Source organism: Apteryx mantelli, chromosome 33 (genome assembly GCF_036417845.1).
Source record: "Apteryx mantelli isolate bAptMan1 chromosome 33, bAptMan1.hap1, whole genome shotgun sequence".
NCBI classification, from domain to species: Eukaryota; Metazoa; Chordata; class Aves; order Apterygiformes; family Apterygidae; genus Apteryx; species Apteryx mantelli.
The window spans coordinates 3,554,684-3,569,200 of NC_090010.1; the positions used below are offsets into that span (position 1 = coordinate 3,554,684).

Below are 14,517 nucleotides of genomic sequence, written 5' to 3' on the forward strand. Positions count from 1 at the left end.
GGTCCCCGCGGGTGTCCCCGGGGCCGGGCGGAGGCAGGGCAGGGGCCGGGCGCCTCCCCACGTGGCCGGCGCAGGTGTGTGGCACCCACGTGGCCCGGCCGTTCCCTCCGTTTTCATGAATGGAGCCCCGGCCGCCAGCGCGCCTGCGCCGCCCTCCCGCCCCGCCCCCGCCGCCGCGGCGCGGCCAATGGGAGCGACGAGCGGGGCGGTGTTGTGGTCACGTGGGGCGGCCGGTGTTGTGGCGGCGGGGCCGCCCCCCCCCCTCACTCCCGCCGCGGCGGGCGGTTTTATAGCGCCGCTTGCCGCGCCCGCCCGCGCTGCCCCGCCCCGCCCGCCTTCGCCCCCGCCCCGCGCGGCGTGGGCCATGCCGCTGGTGCGCTACCGGAAAGTGGTTATCCTGGGCTACCGGGCCGTGGGTGAGTCCTACCGGCCCCGCCGTGCCGCGGCACGGCTGTGCACCCGGGGCTGCGCGACGGCGGGGCGCCCGTGCAGCGGGGCTGCAAGGAGGGCGGTGGGGAGCACGGCCGGGCGCGCGCTGGGAGGCGCCGTGCACCGGGAGAGGGGCTGCGCGATGCGGCTGTGCAGCACGAGGGTCCGTGGCGGGCTGTGCGGGGGGAGAGGGGCTGTGCAAGGGGGTGGGGGGTCCGTGGTGGGGTGTGCAAGGGGGGCCGTGGCCGGGTGTGCACGGGTGGGAAGGTGCTGTGCAATGAGGCTTTTGGGGGCACAGGCAGCCCCCTGTGCGTGGGAGAGGGCTGTGCAGTGGGTGACTGCCGAGGGGGCAGGGGATGTCCTGGGGGCCGCAGTGCGGGGGCCGTGCTGGGCCCCTCTGCGGTGGCCGGGGATGCCCAGGGTGGCTCCCACTGCTGAGAGCTCGGTGCACGGCAGGTTCCCTCCCCCTGGCAGTGGGGGCTGCCCTGACCTGCTGGAGGTGGGGGCCGTGCTCAGCCTGGGCACCCTCCCCAGGAGCCCCCCATCACCCTCCCCCCCAAGGGAGTCCCGGGGCTCGGGAGGAGGCAGTGAGTGTGGGGACACGATGGGGAAATGACTCACTTCCCTCAGCCGTGCTCCTTCCCTGCTCGTGGCAGGGCGACGCCGGGACCCCCTGCCCGGGGACAGGCCGTAGCCCGGCTCCCTGCTCAGCTCGGGGCTCTCGCTCTCTCCTCCCCAGGCAAAACCTCCCTGGCTCACCAGTTCGTGGAGGGGAAGTTTATGGACTGCTACGACCCCACGGTGGAGAGCAGTAAGTCCCAGGCTGGGGGGCTGCCCTGCGTGGGGTCACCCTTTCCCGCAGACATATGACGAGGACAAACATGTCCCCACTCTGGCCTGCATGAATGCTGCTGGGGGGAGCAGAGGGACCTGGGCAGGGTCAGCTCTGGGGGGAGCATTGGCTGCCCCGGGACCTTGGGGGGGACACGGCCAGGGATCTGCCACCAGCTTGACCCTGGTGCAAGCTTGCTGCTCCTAACGGGGTGCTGGGAAGGGCTCAGGTCCCCCGGCCGTCCTGGGGCTGGTGGCTGCAAGACGAGGGCCCTGTCTGGGGCAGAAGGGGCCCATCCTGCCCTGGCAGGGAAGGGGCAGGGCCGGAGGGGGCTGAGCATGGTGGGAGGCTGGTCTGGGCCAGCCTCCGAGCGCAGCTGCTCCTCTGTTGTGGTGCAATGGGGAGGCTTCTTGCAGGGAAGAAGCTGCCGCTGCCTCCCAGCAGCCCGGGAGGCCCCGTGTCCTGGGTTGCCCAGAGCAGCCCGGATGGAGGGGGACACTGGTCCCTGGGTGGCCACGGGCTGGGTGAGGTGCAGAGGGCCCCGGGCAGCCCCGCTAACCCGGTACCGTCTCCGCAGCCTACAGCAAGATGGTGATGGTGGGCAAGGATGAGTTCCACCTGCAGCTGGTGGACACGGCCGGGCAGGTAATGGTGGGGAGCAGTGGGGGGGCCGGGGGCCGCTGCGCCGCGCCTGACACCAAGCCTGCCTGCCCTCCTCCAGGATGAATACACCATCTTGCCCCACTCCTTCATCATCGGCATCCACGGCTACGTGCTGGTGTACTCGGTGACGTCGCTGCGGAGGTGAGTGCCGTCGGCGGCCCCGGCCCTCCCGGGCTGCCCCTCGTCCTGCCGTCCCTTCCGTGGGCACGGGGCGCCGGGGGTGCCGCTGGGCAGCGCTGGGAGCCCCGCTTCTCCCTGCAGCTTCCAGGTGGTGAAGACGCTTCACAACAAGCTGTACGAGAGCAGGGGGAAGACACGGTAAGTGCTGTCCCCTCCGTGACCGGCCGGTGCCAGCGCCGGGGCTGGCGGTGCCGGCAGCCCTCACGCTCTGCCCTTGCCTGCAGCATGCCCGTGGTGCTGGTCGGCAACAAGGCAGACCTGTCCCTGGAGAGGTAAGAAGGGCTCCGGGGTCCCCTCGCCCTCCCCGGGGCTGCAGCCGCCCCCAGGTGCGGGGACCTCCCGGACTGTCTTGCCCGTTCCCCTCCTCTGCTGTTTCTCTAGCCGAGAGGTGAAGACGGACGAAGGCAAGAAGCTGGCGGAGTCGTGGGGGGCCATCTTCCTCGAGTCCTCGGCCAAGGAGAGCCAGGTCGGGCCCGGTGGGGGGCGCGTGGCGGGCGGCCGTGCCCCGCGCGGGGCCGGCGGCTCACGTCTCCTCGTCCCCAGGTGACCCAGGGCATCTTCACAAAGATCATCGAGGAGATCGACCGCGTGGACAACTCCTACGGCAGGGAGCACAACTGCCTCCTGATGTGAGCCCTGCCTGGGGCAGAGCCCGGCGCGGGGCATGGCCCCTGTGGGACCTGGCTGCGGCCATGGTGGGGGCTGCGGGGCCCCCGAGCCCCGCTGCCGTACGGGTGACCCCTGACGCCGCACCTCACGCGCGGCCGCCCGCGCCGGGGCCGCTTTGCACAGGCGTCGGGGGCCGGTGGTGGTCACGGGGCCACGGAGGCGAGGGGGGTGCTGGGCGGGGGGGTCCTCGCTGTTGGGAGCTGCTGTCTCGCTCCGTGCACAAGGATGTGGAGTCGTTCCTGGCTCTGCTCCCCCCCCCCCGTGCTGCGGGAGCGGGACTTTTCCAGCACCGTCCCAGGATCCCCTCCCGGGGCTGAGCCCTGGTCGCCGCCTCCTGCCGTCGTCCTGCCGAAACGGAGCCGCCGCCGTGGAGCAGGAGCTGAATATGGCGCTTGTTCCCAGGCACTGTGCTGTGATTCTTCCCCCCGGCCCCGCCGCGCTGGCAGCGGCGGCGTGTGGGAGTCGGGGACGCTGGACTCGAACAATTCAACTTTGTGCTGTGGGCGAACCCCCTTGGAGCCCGGCCCGGGCCGGCGGTGCCCGGCCGGGTCCGGGGAAGGAAGCAGCCCTGCGGGGGCCGATCCGGCCTCGCCAGGGCTGTTTCCCGCGGTGGAAGGAGCAGGGTGCCCCCACCCCGTCCCCCTGGGCTGAGCACCCCTGGCCCCACCAGCACCTTGGACTGGCCTCAGCCCGCAGGCAGCCGGGATGCAGGCGAGTGTGGGGGGGGCTCCATGCTGCCGGGGCGCCCAGGCCCTGGGCGCACAGTGCTGCGGTTCCCTGCATGGCTTATCTCCACCCAGGCAGGCTAATTACTGCTAATTACCCAATTATGTTGTTAGCAGAGAGGCACAAGGAGCTGCATGCAGGGAAAGGGGTGCAGGGGCCAGGGTGGGTGCAGGGGGGGCTCTGGGGGTCCCTGGGGCCAAGAGGACAGGTCTGCGCCCCACCCTGGGGACCGTGCCCTGGGCTGGGGATGGGTCTCTGGCAGCGTTGCCCCGGCACGCGTGGTCCCCGCCGCTCTGGCTGCGAGCCGAGTGCCCGTGGTGGGTGCGGGGAGGGGGATGCTGGCGCCCCGGGGATGCAGCACCCGGGGGACCGGAGCCAGGCCCTGCCGGAGGCTGCAGGCCCCGGGGTGCCAGCGCCCAGGCCGGCGCCACGCTCGCCTCCTGCCCTCTCGTGGCCGCCTGCGGGCTGGTGTGGCAGCGCCTGCACCCGTGGGCCTCGCGCCTGCACCCGTGGGCCTCGCACCCGCCTGGGGCGCGGAGGGGGCGAACGCCCCGGCGTCGGAGCGCGGTGCCAGGAGCGGGGCAGGGTGGTGCTGGGCCCTCGGTGAGGGAGCTGGGCCAGGTGGGAGGAAGGGAGCCAGGTCCACAGTGCCACCGCGTCCCGGGGGCGAGCGGCCCCCCGTGCTGCTCCGGGGTGGGTGCTGGCAGCGGGGTGCTGCTGCGGGGGCTGCACCGGCCGGGCTCCCCCAGCCCCGTGGCATCGCGGGCAGTGCAGCCCTGGGGCTCTGCCAGAGCAACCGGGGCCCAATCTCTCCCCGTCCCCCCTCGGGGGGTCCCCGCTCGCCCCAGAGCATCCTGCCCGGCAGGGGGCTTTGCTGGGGGTCGCGTCCCCTCCGTCCTGGCCCCTCGGAAGCTGCTTGTGGCTGGGAGACGAGGGGTGGCTGGAGCTGCCGAGCCCCGTGCGCGCGGCGCTGGCGCCAGCGGGGCAGGCCTGGCAGATGGAGGCTCGGCTAATCCCTGCGCCCAGCGCCGAGGAGAGCGGGCAGCCGGAGCGGCCGCGGCCCTAATCTGGCTCAGTCCCGGCCCTGCGGCGGGCGAAGCCTCACCGGCTCCTCGCCCGCTTCCCTGCTGCACTGGGAGCGCCAGGGCTGGCCGCGGGCATCTTGCACGACGCTCAGGCCGCGGCCGCCCATGGCAGATGTCGCCCCTGGCTGCGCTCTCCAGGGGCCTCGGCGCTGCCGTGGGGGGCTGGCGCGGTCCGGGGCTGGGGGCTCCGCGGAGATGAGAGCAGAGCAGCAATAAACCAAATGGGAGCAAAGCCGAGGTTGCGTGGTGGCTGCCGCCGCGGTCGCGCCGAGACCGTGGGGCGGGGTGAGGGCTGGGGTCCCAGGCGCCACTGGGCCACGTGCTGCCCTCACGGCCGCAGGGGCAGGTGGTCCCAGCCCCATGGCGCGGGAGTGACGTGCCCCACGGCTGGCCAGGGCCTGGCGTGACGCGGCCCTGGGGCCGGGCACAATGTCCATGCTGGGGCCTGGCACCTCACCTGCCCCACAGCTGGGCATGGCGCCTGCCCCATGGACAGCCAGTGCTGGGCACGATCCGTGCCCTGTGGACGGCTGGGGCCCAGTGCAATGCCTGCCCCATGGACAGCCAGGGCTGGGCATGATGCCTGCCCCATAGACAGCCAGGGTTCAGCATGACGCCTGCCCCATAGGCGGCCAGGGTTGAGCATGACATCTGCCCCACGGCTAGCTGGGGCTGGGCACGATGGCTGCCCCATAGACAGCTGGGACAAGGCCCAACGGCTGCCCCATGGCCGGCTGAGGCCAGGCACGGCACCTGCCCCACAGCCGGGCATAACGGCTGCCCCATAGACAGCCAGGGCTGGGTGCACCCCCTGCCCCCCCGGCCGGGACCGGGGCCGGGCACGACGGCAGCCCCCCGGCCAGGCGCAGTGGGGCACCGGCAGCGCCCGCCCCGCCGGCCGCGGGGCAACAGGGGGAGCGAGCGGTGCCGGTGCCGCTGCCGGTGCCCCACGTGCGCGCCGCCGCCCGGCCCGGCCACGGCGGGGTTAACGCGGGCGGAGGGATCCCTCGCCGCCAGCGTGCACTGCGGCTCCGCACCGTCACACCCCCCCCCTCCCGCTCGTCACAGCTCGCTCCCGCCCCGCGCCGTGTCCCTCCGCCCGAGCCCCCGAGGCGAAGTAGTGCGGCCGCGCCGCCCTCCCCCCCCCCCCGCCCGCGGCCCCGCACCCCCGGCGGCGGCGGGCGGCGGCCCCGGCGGGGCGGCCCCGGCGGAGCGGAGCGGAGCGGCGGGGCGGCGCGGGCGGGGGCCGGCCGGGCCGCGGGCTCCCGCCCTCCCCTCGCAGAGGAGGAGGAGGAGGAGGAGGAGGAGGAGGAGGAGGAAGGGGGGGCCGCCGAGCCGGGGGCGGCCCAGCAGGACTACTTTCCTCTGAAAATGGCTGCGTCGGGGAACACTTTCTGTTCAGTTTCTTGAAGCCCTTCGTTGTAGGGGAGGAAAACGGGGGGGTAAGAGCCAGCCCCGGGGCCCCGCCGCGCCCCCGCCGGCCCCGGGCCCGGCGGCCGGAGGGGCAGGGCGGGGGGGGGAGAGCGAGAGAAGGAGGGAAGGGGAAAGAGGAAAAGAAAGAGAGGAGGCCTGGGGCAGGCGGGGGCCGTGGCGGCGGCCCCGCCGCCCCCCGCGTGGCGCCCCGGCCCGGCCCGGCCGCGGCCCCGTTTCCTTCCGGCCCGGCTCGCTACAGTGTAGCCGCGCCGGGCCATTGAGAAACTTCCCCTCCCCCGGTGCCCGCTTTTTCCTCCCCGTTTTCCGCTTCCCCCCTCCCCCCCCCGGAAGGGAAAAGTCTCAACGCTCGCTCCGGGCCCGCCGCCTTCCGTACCGGGGCCAGCGCGAGCCGCCGCCTGCCCCGCCGGGGCCGCGCCGGGCCCGCCGCCTGCCCCGCCGCGCCGCCCCGGGGCCGCCGCCGCCTGCGCCCCCCGCCCCGGGAACCGGGCCCCGGGCCGCGGGCACCGGGCCGGCCGCGTGCCGCGCCGCGCCGGGCCCGGCCGCGCTCCTCGCCGGGCTCGCGTGCGCGGGGCGGCGGCGGCGGCGAGCGAGGCCTCCTCTTCCTCCTCCTCCTCCTCCTCCGGCGGCGGCCGCGGATCAGAGCGCAGCCCCGGGCTCCCTTTGTGTCCCGGCCCGGTGGCGGGCCCGGCCCGGCGCGGGGCACGGCAGGCCTCGGCGGCGCCGGGCAGGCGGCTCCCGGGCGGGCCGGCCCCGCCGTCGGGGCGCGCGGCGGCGGCGGCGCGGCCCGGCGCCCCCCGGCGCGGGCGCCAACGCCTCTCCGTGTTGTTTTCCCGGCCATGTCCGCCGCCGCCCGCAGCCCATGGACTTCGCGGGGTGAGGGCTGCCGGGCCGCCGAGTGAGCGCAGGTAGGTGCGCGCCGGGGGCGCGGGGCCGCGGTAGGCCGCGGCGCGGCGGCGGCGCCCGGGGGGCGCCCGGGCCTCGTCGGTTTCGCTCTCCGTCGGGGTTTTGCACGGACGCCGGCGGCTGGGAACGGGGTGGGGGCGCCGGGCGCGGGGGGTCCCGGCGGTGGGGGCGCTTCCCCCCCCCCCTCCGGCGGGAGGTGCCGGTGGCCCCGGGTGACGTGGGGCCGAGCGCCCCCTCCCCGGGGCCGCCCGCCGTTCGCGGCTCGGTGGCCCGCGGCCCGCAGGCCCGGCCGAGCCGCCGCGGCTCTAATCCCCCGTGGATTACGGAGGAGCCGGAGCAGATTTGCTCGGGCGCGGAGCGTGCGTGTGGGGGGGGCCCTGCGCCCCGGCCCGGGCGGCCCCCGGCATACGGGGGGTCGCCGTCCCCTCCCCGGGGGCTTCGCAGCGCCGTCCCTACCCTCCCGCTACCTGTTGAGTGCTGCGTGCCGGCTCGCCGCCTCGCCCGGCCCCCCGGCTTTTGGGGCGGGGGCGCCTGCCCGGCACCCCGGGACCCCGAACGCGGTGGTGCAGGGGGGCTGCGCAGGGCATGTTCGGGGGGTTCCTGTCGCGGAGTGGGGGGCGCTCGGTCCCCCCGGGTCGCCCCGTGGTGGCTCGGTGCCGCTGGGACTGCAGCGCGGGGGCGCTGGGTCCGCTTAGAGCGGCTCCGCGGCGGCGGCCGCCCCGGGGTGACGGTGACAGCCCGCGGAGGTCCTCGTCCTGCGCCCCGTGCCCGGCGCGTCCTGCCCCGGCCCGCGGGGCTGGAGCAGCCGCAGCGTCCCGGCCCCGCCGCGTCCCGGCCCCGCGGCGCTGCGCGGCTCCCGCTGGCAACGAATCCAGGCCATTTTCCCTATCTCTCAGTTCGGATTAGGTCTCAGCGTGACATTTGGGACCTACTTAGAAACGCTCCTCTCTCCCCGCCCCGAATCCGCGGCCCCGCGCCTTCCCCTCCCTGACGGTGCCCGGTGCCGCCCTGGCTTTTCGGGCTGTGTGTTAAATACTGACCCCAGGAAGAAACGAGGGGTGACGCGGGGGCCGCGCGCAGAGCCCGCGTGGGGGCGCGGACCCCTCCGGCCCCAGCCACGGCTCCTGAGTCACCTCTTAATCCGTAACTTCGGTTTCGGTGTTGCTTCCAAATCTCGGTGCTCGGGAGCGAAAGCTGCCCTGGTGTGCGCTGGCGGCGGGGCCAGGCCCAGCCGGAGCAGGGGTGGCGTTGCGGGTCCCTGGCACCGTCCCCGGGTCCGAGGGACCCCAGGCACCGTGGGGGCTTGGCCAGGTCAGTGCCGGCCCTGGGGAAACTGAGGCACGGGAAGTCGGAGGCTGCGCGAGGCTGCTTACGGCGGGGACGCGGAGCCCTGGTCCCAGCTCCCCTCGCTAGACCGGGAGTTGCCCGTCTCTCCTGCTGCCTGTGCTCTGCCGTGGGGGGGTGTGGGGCCCAGAAACCCCTTGGGCTCCCGGAGCTGCCGCAGTGCCCTTTTCCACCTCCCTGCCTGCCGGGAGCGACCCTGGGGGCCGCGTCCCCCCGCAGCCGGGCTGGGTCAGCCCCGGGTGCCCGCTGGGGCTGGCGAGGGGCTTTGGCGTGTCCCACGCAGGGGCTGCTTCTCCCCTTCTCCAGGGCTTGGTCCCTCCCTCGCTGGCTGGGCAGGGGCTGTGGGGCGCGCTGAGCCCCAGCGCACTCGTGATACCCGCCGGCCTCGTTGCCGGCTTGTGCTGAGGTTGCAGCCGCTGACGTGCTGGGGGAGCGGAGCAGCCGAGGGCAGGGCACCGGGGTCTCGCAGGCCCCTGGGAGCCGTAAGCGGCGCGTGGCCAAGAAGGGCCAGGGCGGGCGCTGGGTGCTCACGGCCGTCGCGCCCTTGCAGCCGCGGGCCTCTCCGGAGGGACGGCAGGAGGCAGGATGGACGAACAGAAACCGCCCAGCGAGGACAAGGACTCGGAGACGCCAGGTGAGCGCGGGGCGCCCGGGCGAGCCCGGCTCGCTGCAGCTCCCCGCTGGCGGGCGGAGGGGTGCTGCGTCCCCGGGATGCGACGGCCGCTTCTCCCGGCAGCCGACGGGGCCGCGTCCTCGGAGGAGGCGGGCGGCGCGGAGGGAGACCCCCTGAAACCGCCCGAAGGAGCCTCGGCGGGGCCGGAGCCGGAGAGCGCGGGCACAAAGGAGCCTCCCCAGGCCGGCAGGTGAGGGCAGGGGCCAGGGCGTGTGGGGCCGCGGGGCGGCTCGGGGGGTGCCGCGGGGCCGGGTGCCGCTCCGCACGCCCCCCCTGATGGCCCCGCGCGCCCCAGCGCCCCGGCCCGCCGCTGCGCCCTCTGCAACTGTGGGGACTGGAGCCTGCACGGGCAGCGGGAGCTGCAGCGCTTCGACCCGCCGCCCGACTGGCCCCAGCGGCCGGCGGCGCCCGAACCCGCCGAGGCTGCCGGCGAGCCCGAGCCGGTGCCGCCGGGGGACGACCTGGCCCAGATCGGCTTCTCCGAGCGGGTGTCGCCGGCGCAGCTCTTCGAGCCGACAGGTGAGCGCGGCCGCGCCGCCGGCGCCCTGCCCTGCGGGGTCCCCGCCGCGGCCCCCCGCTGACGCCGCCGCCTCCCCGCAGGGCACTGCTGGGTGCACCGCTGGTGCGCAGCCTGGTCCGCCGGGGTGCTGCCGGACGCGGCCGGGCTGGCCCACGTGGACAGAGCTGTTTTCTCAGGGATCTCACAGGTGAGCCCGTTGCCGGGACCCCCGCGCGGCTCGGGGCCGAGCTCGGTCCGTCCGTCCATCCTTGACCGTGCCAAGCTCTTGCCGCTTTCAGAAATGTGAACACTGTCGGAGGATGGGGGCCACCATCCCGTGCCGGGCGGACGGGTGTCCCCGGCTCTACCACTTCCCCTGCGCCGCGGCCAGCGGCTCCTTCCAGTCCATGAAGACCCTGCGGCTCCTGTGTCCGGAGCACGTGGCTGAGGCGGTGCAGATGGGTGCGTGCGGGCCGGGGCGGCGAGGGAGGCCGGGAGCCGGACGCTGGGGCCCCCTCCCGCCTTGGGAAGGGGGTCCCTGAGGTTTGGGAGGAGACGTGGAGCCAGGGCGCCTGGGTCTGCCGGCCGGGCTGCGGGGTGGCGAGGGGACGGGGCGCTGCGGTGGGGACGCTGACGGCCCCGCTGTCTCCCGCGTGCAGAGGACGCCCGGTGCGTGGTGTGCGACGGGCCGGGCGACCTGCGGGACCTGCTCTTCTGCACCAGCTGCGGGCAGCACTACCACGGGGCCTGCCTGGACATCGCCCTGACGCCCCGCAAGCGCTCGGGCTGGCAGTGCCCCGAGTGCAAAGTGTGCCAAACCTGCAGGTGAGAGCCGGCCGCCGCGGGGCTGGCGGGGCCGAGGGCTCGGTGGGGCGGCGCTCACGGCCCCGCGCCTGCTCCGCAGGCGGCCCGGCGACGACTCCATGATGCTGGTCTGCGAGGCCTGCGACAAGGGCTACCACACCTTCTGCATGGAGCCGGCCATCGAGAGCCTCCCCACCGACTCCTGGAAGTGCAAGGTGCCTCCCGCCGCCGGGCACGGGGACGGGGGGGGGACGCCCCCGTGCCGAGCCGCCCGGAGGGGACGGGGATGGTCCCCGCTCCTGCCCCTGACGTGCCTCTGCCCCCCCCAGAACTGCCGGGTTTGCTCCGAGTGTGGCCTGCGCCCAGCCGGCCTCGACCCCGGCTGCCAGTGGTACAAGAACTACTCGGTGTGCGAGGGGTGCCAGGAGCAGCGCGGCGCCGAGGACGCCCGCGGGGACCCGGGCGCCGGCCCCCAGCCGGACCCCGCCGCCCCGGCGTGAGTGGGGACAGGGGCACCTGCTGGGTGGGGGGGGGATCGCGCCAGGTCCCTGCTTTTGCAGATGAGGGGCTGGGAGCAAGGCTGGGGGGGGTCACTCGGTGCCGGGGAAGGGACCCGCTCCCCTCACCCAGCCCCTCCGTCCAGGCTGGCGTCCCCCGAGCGCAGCGAGCCGGCCGACGTGCCCATGCGCCAGCCCGAGCCCGCGGAGCCCGGCGAGGAGCCGCAGCCCGGCGGGGAGCCCGGCGAGGCGGCCCCGGACGGTGGCGGGGTGCCCTTGGATGGTGGCGGTGGGACACCCCCGGATGGTGACGGGGCACCCCCGGATGACGGCGAGGCACCCCCGGGCGGTAGCAAGGCACCCCCGGACGGTGGCGAAGCACCCCCAAACGATGGCGAGCCGCCCCCCGACGAGCCACCCCCCGTTGAGCTGCCCCCCGACGAACCGCCCCCCGACGAGCCGCCCCCCGTTGAGCCACCCCCCATTGAGCCGCCCCCCGAGGAGGACCCCGAGCCGCCCCCCGAGGAGGACCCCAAACTGCCCCCCGAGGAGGACCCCAAGCCACCGGGTAAGTGGGAGCCTCTGCGTCTGCCCCCTTTCCCCTCTCGCTGTCCCCTATTTGGGGGGGGTGGGTCCCGCTGCAGGAGGGAGGCAGGACGCCTGGGTCCTCTCCCAGCCTGGTGACCCCGGTTGCGTGCCCGGTGTCCCATGGGGGGTGTCCCTGTGCCTCGGTGTCCCCTGGGGGGGGTGTCCCTGTGCCTCGGTGTCCCCTGGGGGGGGTGTCCCTGTGCCCGGCTGGGCCACGGTGATGCTCATGTCCTTTCTGCCCCAGGCCCCGCTGGTGGGGGGGGACCCCTTTAGCCCCCCTCACGCACGGCCCCGTCCCACAGGTCTCCTCCCCGAGGCGGACGTGGCAGAGGAGGCGCCTGCCCTGGCCCCCGAGGTGCCCCTCGAGGTGCCCCCCGAGGAGGAGATGGAGCTGGAGCCGGAGCCGCTGCTGCCCCCCGAGGCGGCTCCGCCGCCCCCGGCGCCTCCAGGTGGGTCTGGGGGGGGCACGTGGGGGTGGCGGGGGGTCTCCGCCGGGGGCCACGTCGTCACCGTCCCTCTCCTCCATCCGTCTGTCTGTCCCCCCCCCCCCAGATCTCCGTGCCGTCTCGCCCGCCTGCCCCCCGGCCCCCTCGCCCGGTGCCGCGGAGGACGAGGTGCCCGAGCCTCCCGCCCCGACCCTGCCCGAGCCCCCCGGCAGCCCCGGCACTGCCATGGACACGGAGCCGCCCGGCTCCCCGCCGCCCCCGCTGGGCTCCCCCGCCTGCGCCCCGGCCCCCGCCGAGCCCCCCGAGGACGAGGAGATGGAGACGGCCGGCGGCGAGGGGGGCTCGCCGGCCAGCCCCGCCGGAGACGACCCCCGCGCCAGCCCGGCCCCGGAGCTGGGGCCCTTCCCGGGCTTGCCCGAAGAGGAGGAGGAGGAGGAAGAGGAGGCGCCGAGGCTGGAGCGGGAGGGCACCAGCGGGAGCTCCCCGCCGCTGAGCGAGGAGGACGGGCTGGAGGAAGGCAGGGCAGGGGGCGACCCTGAAGCCAAGGGGTCCCCCGAGCCGCTGGAGCCGGAGGAGCTGGGTCCCGAGACGCCCATGGAGGTGTGCGCCGCCGGGGAGAAGCTGCTGGGGCGCGGGGACGAGGGGGGGCCCGAGCCCCCCGCCCTGCGGCCCCGGCCCGACATCCTCAACGAGATCTCGAACCTGAGCCAGGGGGACACGAGCAGCAGCTTCCCCGGCTCGGAGCCGCTGCTGGGCTCGCCGGACCCCGAGGGCGGGGGCTCGCTGTCCCTCGACCTGGCGCTCGCCGCCGCCGACGGCAGCCTGCAGAAGGAGGACGGCGGCTCGCTGCCGCTGGGCGCCGAGACGGACGACTCGCTGCTCTTCGAGCCGGCCGCCAAGGGCGACGGGGACAAGAGCCGGCGGCGCAGCTCCCCGGGCCGCTCCCGCGTCAAGCAGGTACCGGGCTGGGGGGGGGTCCCGCCGGCCTCGTCCTCGTGGGGGGGGGGGGGTTCCCCCTCTTTGGGGCCGTGCTCCCCTTTTTTCCCTGGGGCGTCCCTGCGGTGCGTAGGTCGATGGGGGGTGGGATGGGGACCGTGCCCCTCCGCTCCCACCCCTTGCCCCGAGGCGGGACGCGCGGCGGCGGCGGGGGTCCGTCCGGGCGGCCGTAACCCCCCTCTCCCCCTTGGCCCTAGGGTCGCAGCAGCAGCTTCCCCGGGCGGAGGCGCCCCCGAGGTGGGTCCCACGGGGGCCGGGGCCGGGGCCGTGCGCGCCTGAAGTCGACCACCTCGTCCGTTGACACCCTAGCAGTAAGGCTGGGCTGGGGCGGCGGCGGGGAGGGGGGCCGGGGGGGGGGTCCCCGAGCTGCTAGGTGGCAGGGCCGAGAGCCGAGCATCCTTCCCTTGCCCTTTCCCCAGCATCCATCCCCATCCCTCGGAAAGGCTCGGGAGCCCTCCGGGCGCTGCGGGGCGGGCAGGGGACCCCGGAGCGGAGCGACTCCCCGGGGACGGCGGCGGCGGGGCTGTGCTGGGGGGGGGTCTCGCCCTCCGCGTGGGGCTGGTGCCAAGCCAGCCCCCGGGGGAAGGGTTGCTTGCGGGTGGGCTTTGGGGTCTGCTGCCCCTCGCGTGCCCCCCCCCCCCGGTTTGGCGCCAGGATGTGGCCGGTGTCCCCCTGCCCCGCGCTGGCCCTGAGCCCCCGTCCCCGCGCTCTGCCCCCAGCTCGCCGACGTGGAGAGCTCGCCCAGCAAGGAGGAGGACGAGGACGATGACGACACCATGCAGAACACGGTCGTCCTCTTCTCCAACACCGACAAGTTCGTGCTCATGCAGGTAAGCAGGGCGCCGCGCGGCGGGATGGGGCACCCGTCCGCTGCCGGCGCCGCTCACGGCCCCTCTCCCTCCCGCAGGATATGTGCGTGGTGTGCGGCAGCTTCGGGCGCGGGGCCGAGGGGCATCTCCTGGCCTGCTCCCAGTGCTCCCAGTGCTACCACCCCTACTGCGTCAACAGCAAGGTGAGGGGCGCCGGGACCCCTGCCCGGCTCCGGGTGGGCAGGACCGTGCCGTGCACGGGGCGATGCATGCCCATGCCAGGGGGGGGATGCATGCATGTGTGTGCCCCGGTGCATGGCCGTGCCGTGTCCCGGTGCATGGCCATGCCGTGCACGAGGGGGGAACGTCTGTCCACGTGGCCGTGCCATGCACGGGGGGGGGGGCCGTACGTCCGCGCGGCCGTGCCCAGGGCTCACGCGACCGCCCCTGCCCAGATCACCAAGGTGATGCTGCTGAAGGGCTGGCGCTGCGTGGAGTGCATCGTGTGCGAGGTGTGCGGCAAAGCCTCCGATCCCTCCCGCCTGCTGCTCTGCGACGACTGCGACATCAGCTACCACACGTACTGCCTGGACCCGCCGCTGCAGACCGTGCCCAAGGGCGGCTGGAAGTGCAAGTGGTGAGCGCCGCCGCGGGAGCCGGGCGCGGGGGGCCGCCGGCGGCGCCGAGGCTGACGTCTCTCGCCCCCAGGTGCGTGTGCTGCGTGCAGTGCGGGGCCGCGTCGCCCGGCTTCCACTGCGAGTGGCAGAACAACTACACCCACTGCGCGCCCTGCGCCAGCCTCGTCGTCTGCCCCGTCTGCCGCGAGAAGTACGTGGAGGACGACCTGCTCATCCAGTGCCGGCACTGCGATCGGTGAGCGCAGGGGTCCTGCAGCCCCCTCCCTGGACGGTTTGGGTCCCTCCTCGGTCGCGGCGTGGAG

At 75.3% G+C, this 14,517-nt stretch overlaps 2 protein-coding genes across 3 annotated transcripts in view; both read left to right on the forward strand.

Annotated features, from left to right (window-relative positions):
• The first annotated feature begins 309 nt into the window (after window positions 1-309).
• On the forward strand, window positions 310-4,816 carry RHEBL1 (RHEB like 1). Of its 2 annotated transcripts, XM_067314156.1 has the most exons (9): window positions 310-416; window positions 1,169-1,240; window positions 1,839-1,906; window positions 1,983-2,065; window positions 2,186-2,242; window positions 2,329-2,376; window positions 2,486-2,570; window positions 2,648-2,733; window positions 3,176-4,816. In XM_067314156.1, exons 1-9 carry the CDS (start codon window positions 365-367, stop codon window positions 4,104-4,106), a joined length of 1,482 nt encoding a protein of 493 aa, XP_067170257.1. In that variant the 5' UTR covers window positions 310-364; the 3' UTR covers window positions 4,107-4,816. The 2 variants fall into 2 exon arrangements, with proteins under 2 accessions (XP_067170257.1, XP_067170258.1); XM_067314157.1 differs by having other exon boundaries at window positions 2,648-3,264.
• A 2,031-nt stretch (window positions 4,817-6,847) lies between these two features.
• The window catches only part of KMT2D (lysine methyltransferase 2D), a 28,565-nt gene continuing 20,895 nt past the window's right edge, over window positions 6,848-14,517 (forward strand). Inside the window, exons 1-17 of the mRNA XM_067313954.1 lie at window positions 6,848-6,923; window positions 8,816-8,899; window positions 9,002-9,128; window positions 9,234-9,457; window positions 9,539-9,645; window positions 9,737-9,899; window positions 10,097-10,262; window positions 10,342-10,456; window positions 10,571-10,737; window positions 10,885-11,306; window positions 11,629-11,775; window positions 11,879-12,729; window positions 12,966-13,079; window positions 13,488-13,598; window positions 13,676-13,780; window positions 14,033-14,214; window positions 14,286-14,450. Coding sequence (XP_067170055.1) covers window positions 8,851-8,899; window positions 9,002-9,128; window positions 9,234-9,457; window positions 9,539-9,645; window positions 9,737-9,899; window positions 10,097-10,262; window positions 10,342-10,456; window positions 10,571-10,737; window positions 10,885-11,306; window positions 11,629-11,775; window positions 11,879-12,729; window positions 12,966-13,079; window positions 13,488-13,598; window positions 13,676-13,780; window positions 14,033-14,214; window positions 14,286-14,450 — 3,215 coding nt within the window. The 5' untranslated portion in view covers window positions 6,848-6,923; window positions 8,816-8,850. The remainder of the gene's footprint in view (window positions 6,924-8,815; window positions 8,900-9,001; window positions 9,129-9,233; window positions 9,458-9,538; window positions 9,646-9,736; window positions 9,900-10,096; window positions 10,263-10,341; window positions 10,457-10,570; window positions 10,738-10,884; window positions 11,307-11,628; window positions 11,776-11,878; window positions 12,730-12,965; window positions 13,080-13,487; window positions 13,599-13,675; window positions 13,781-14,032; window positions 14,215-14,285; window positions 14,451-14,517) is intronic.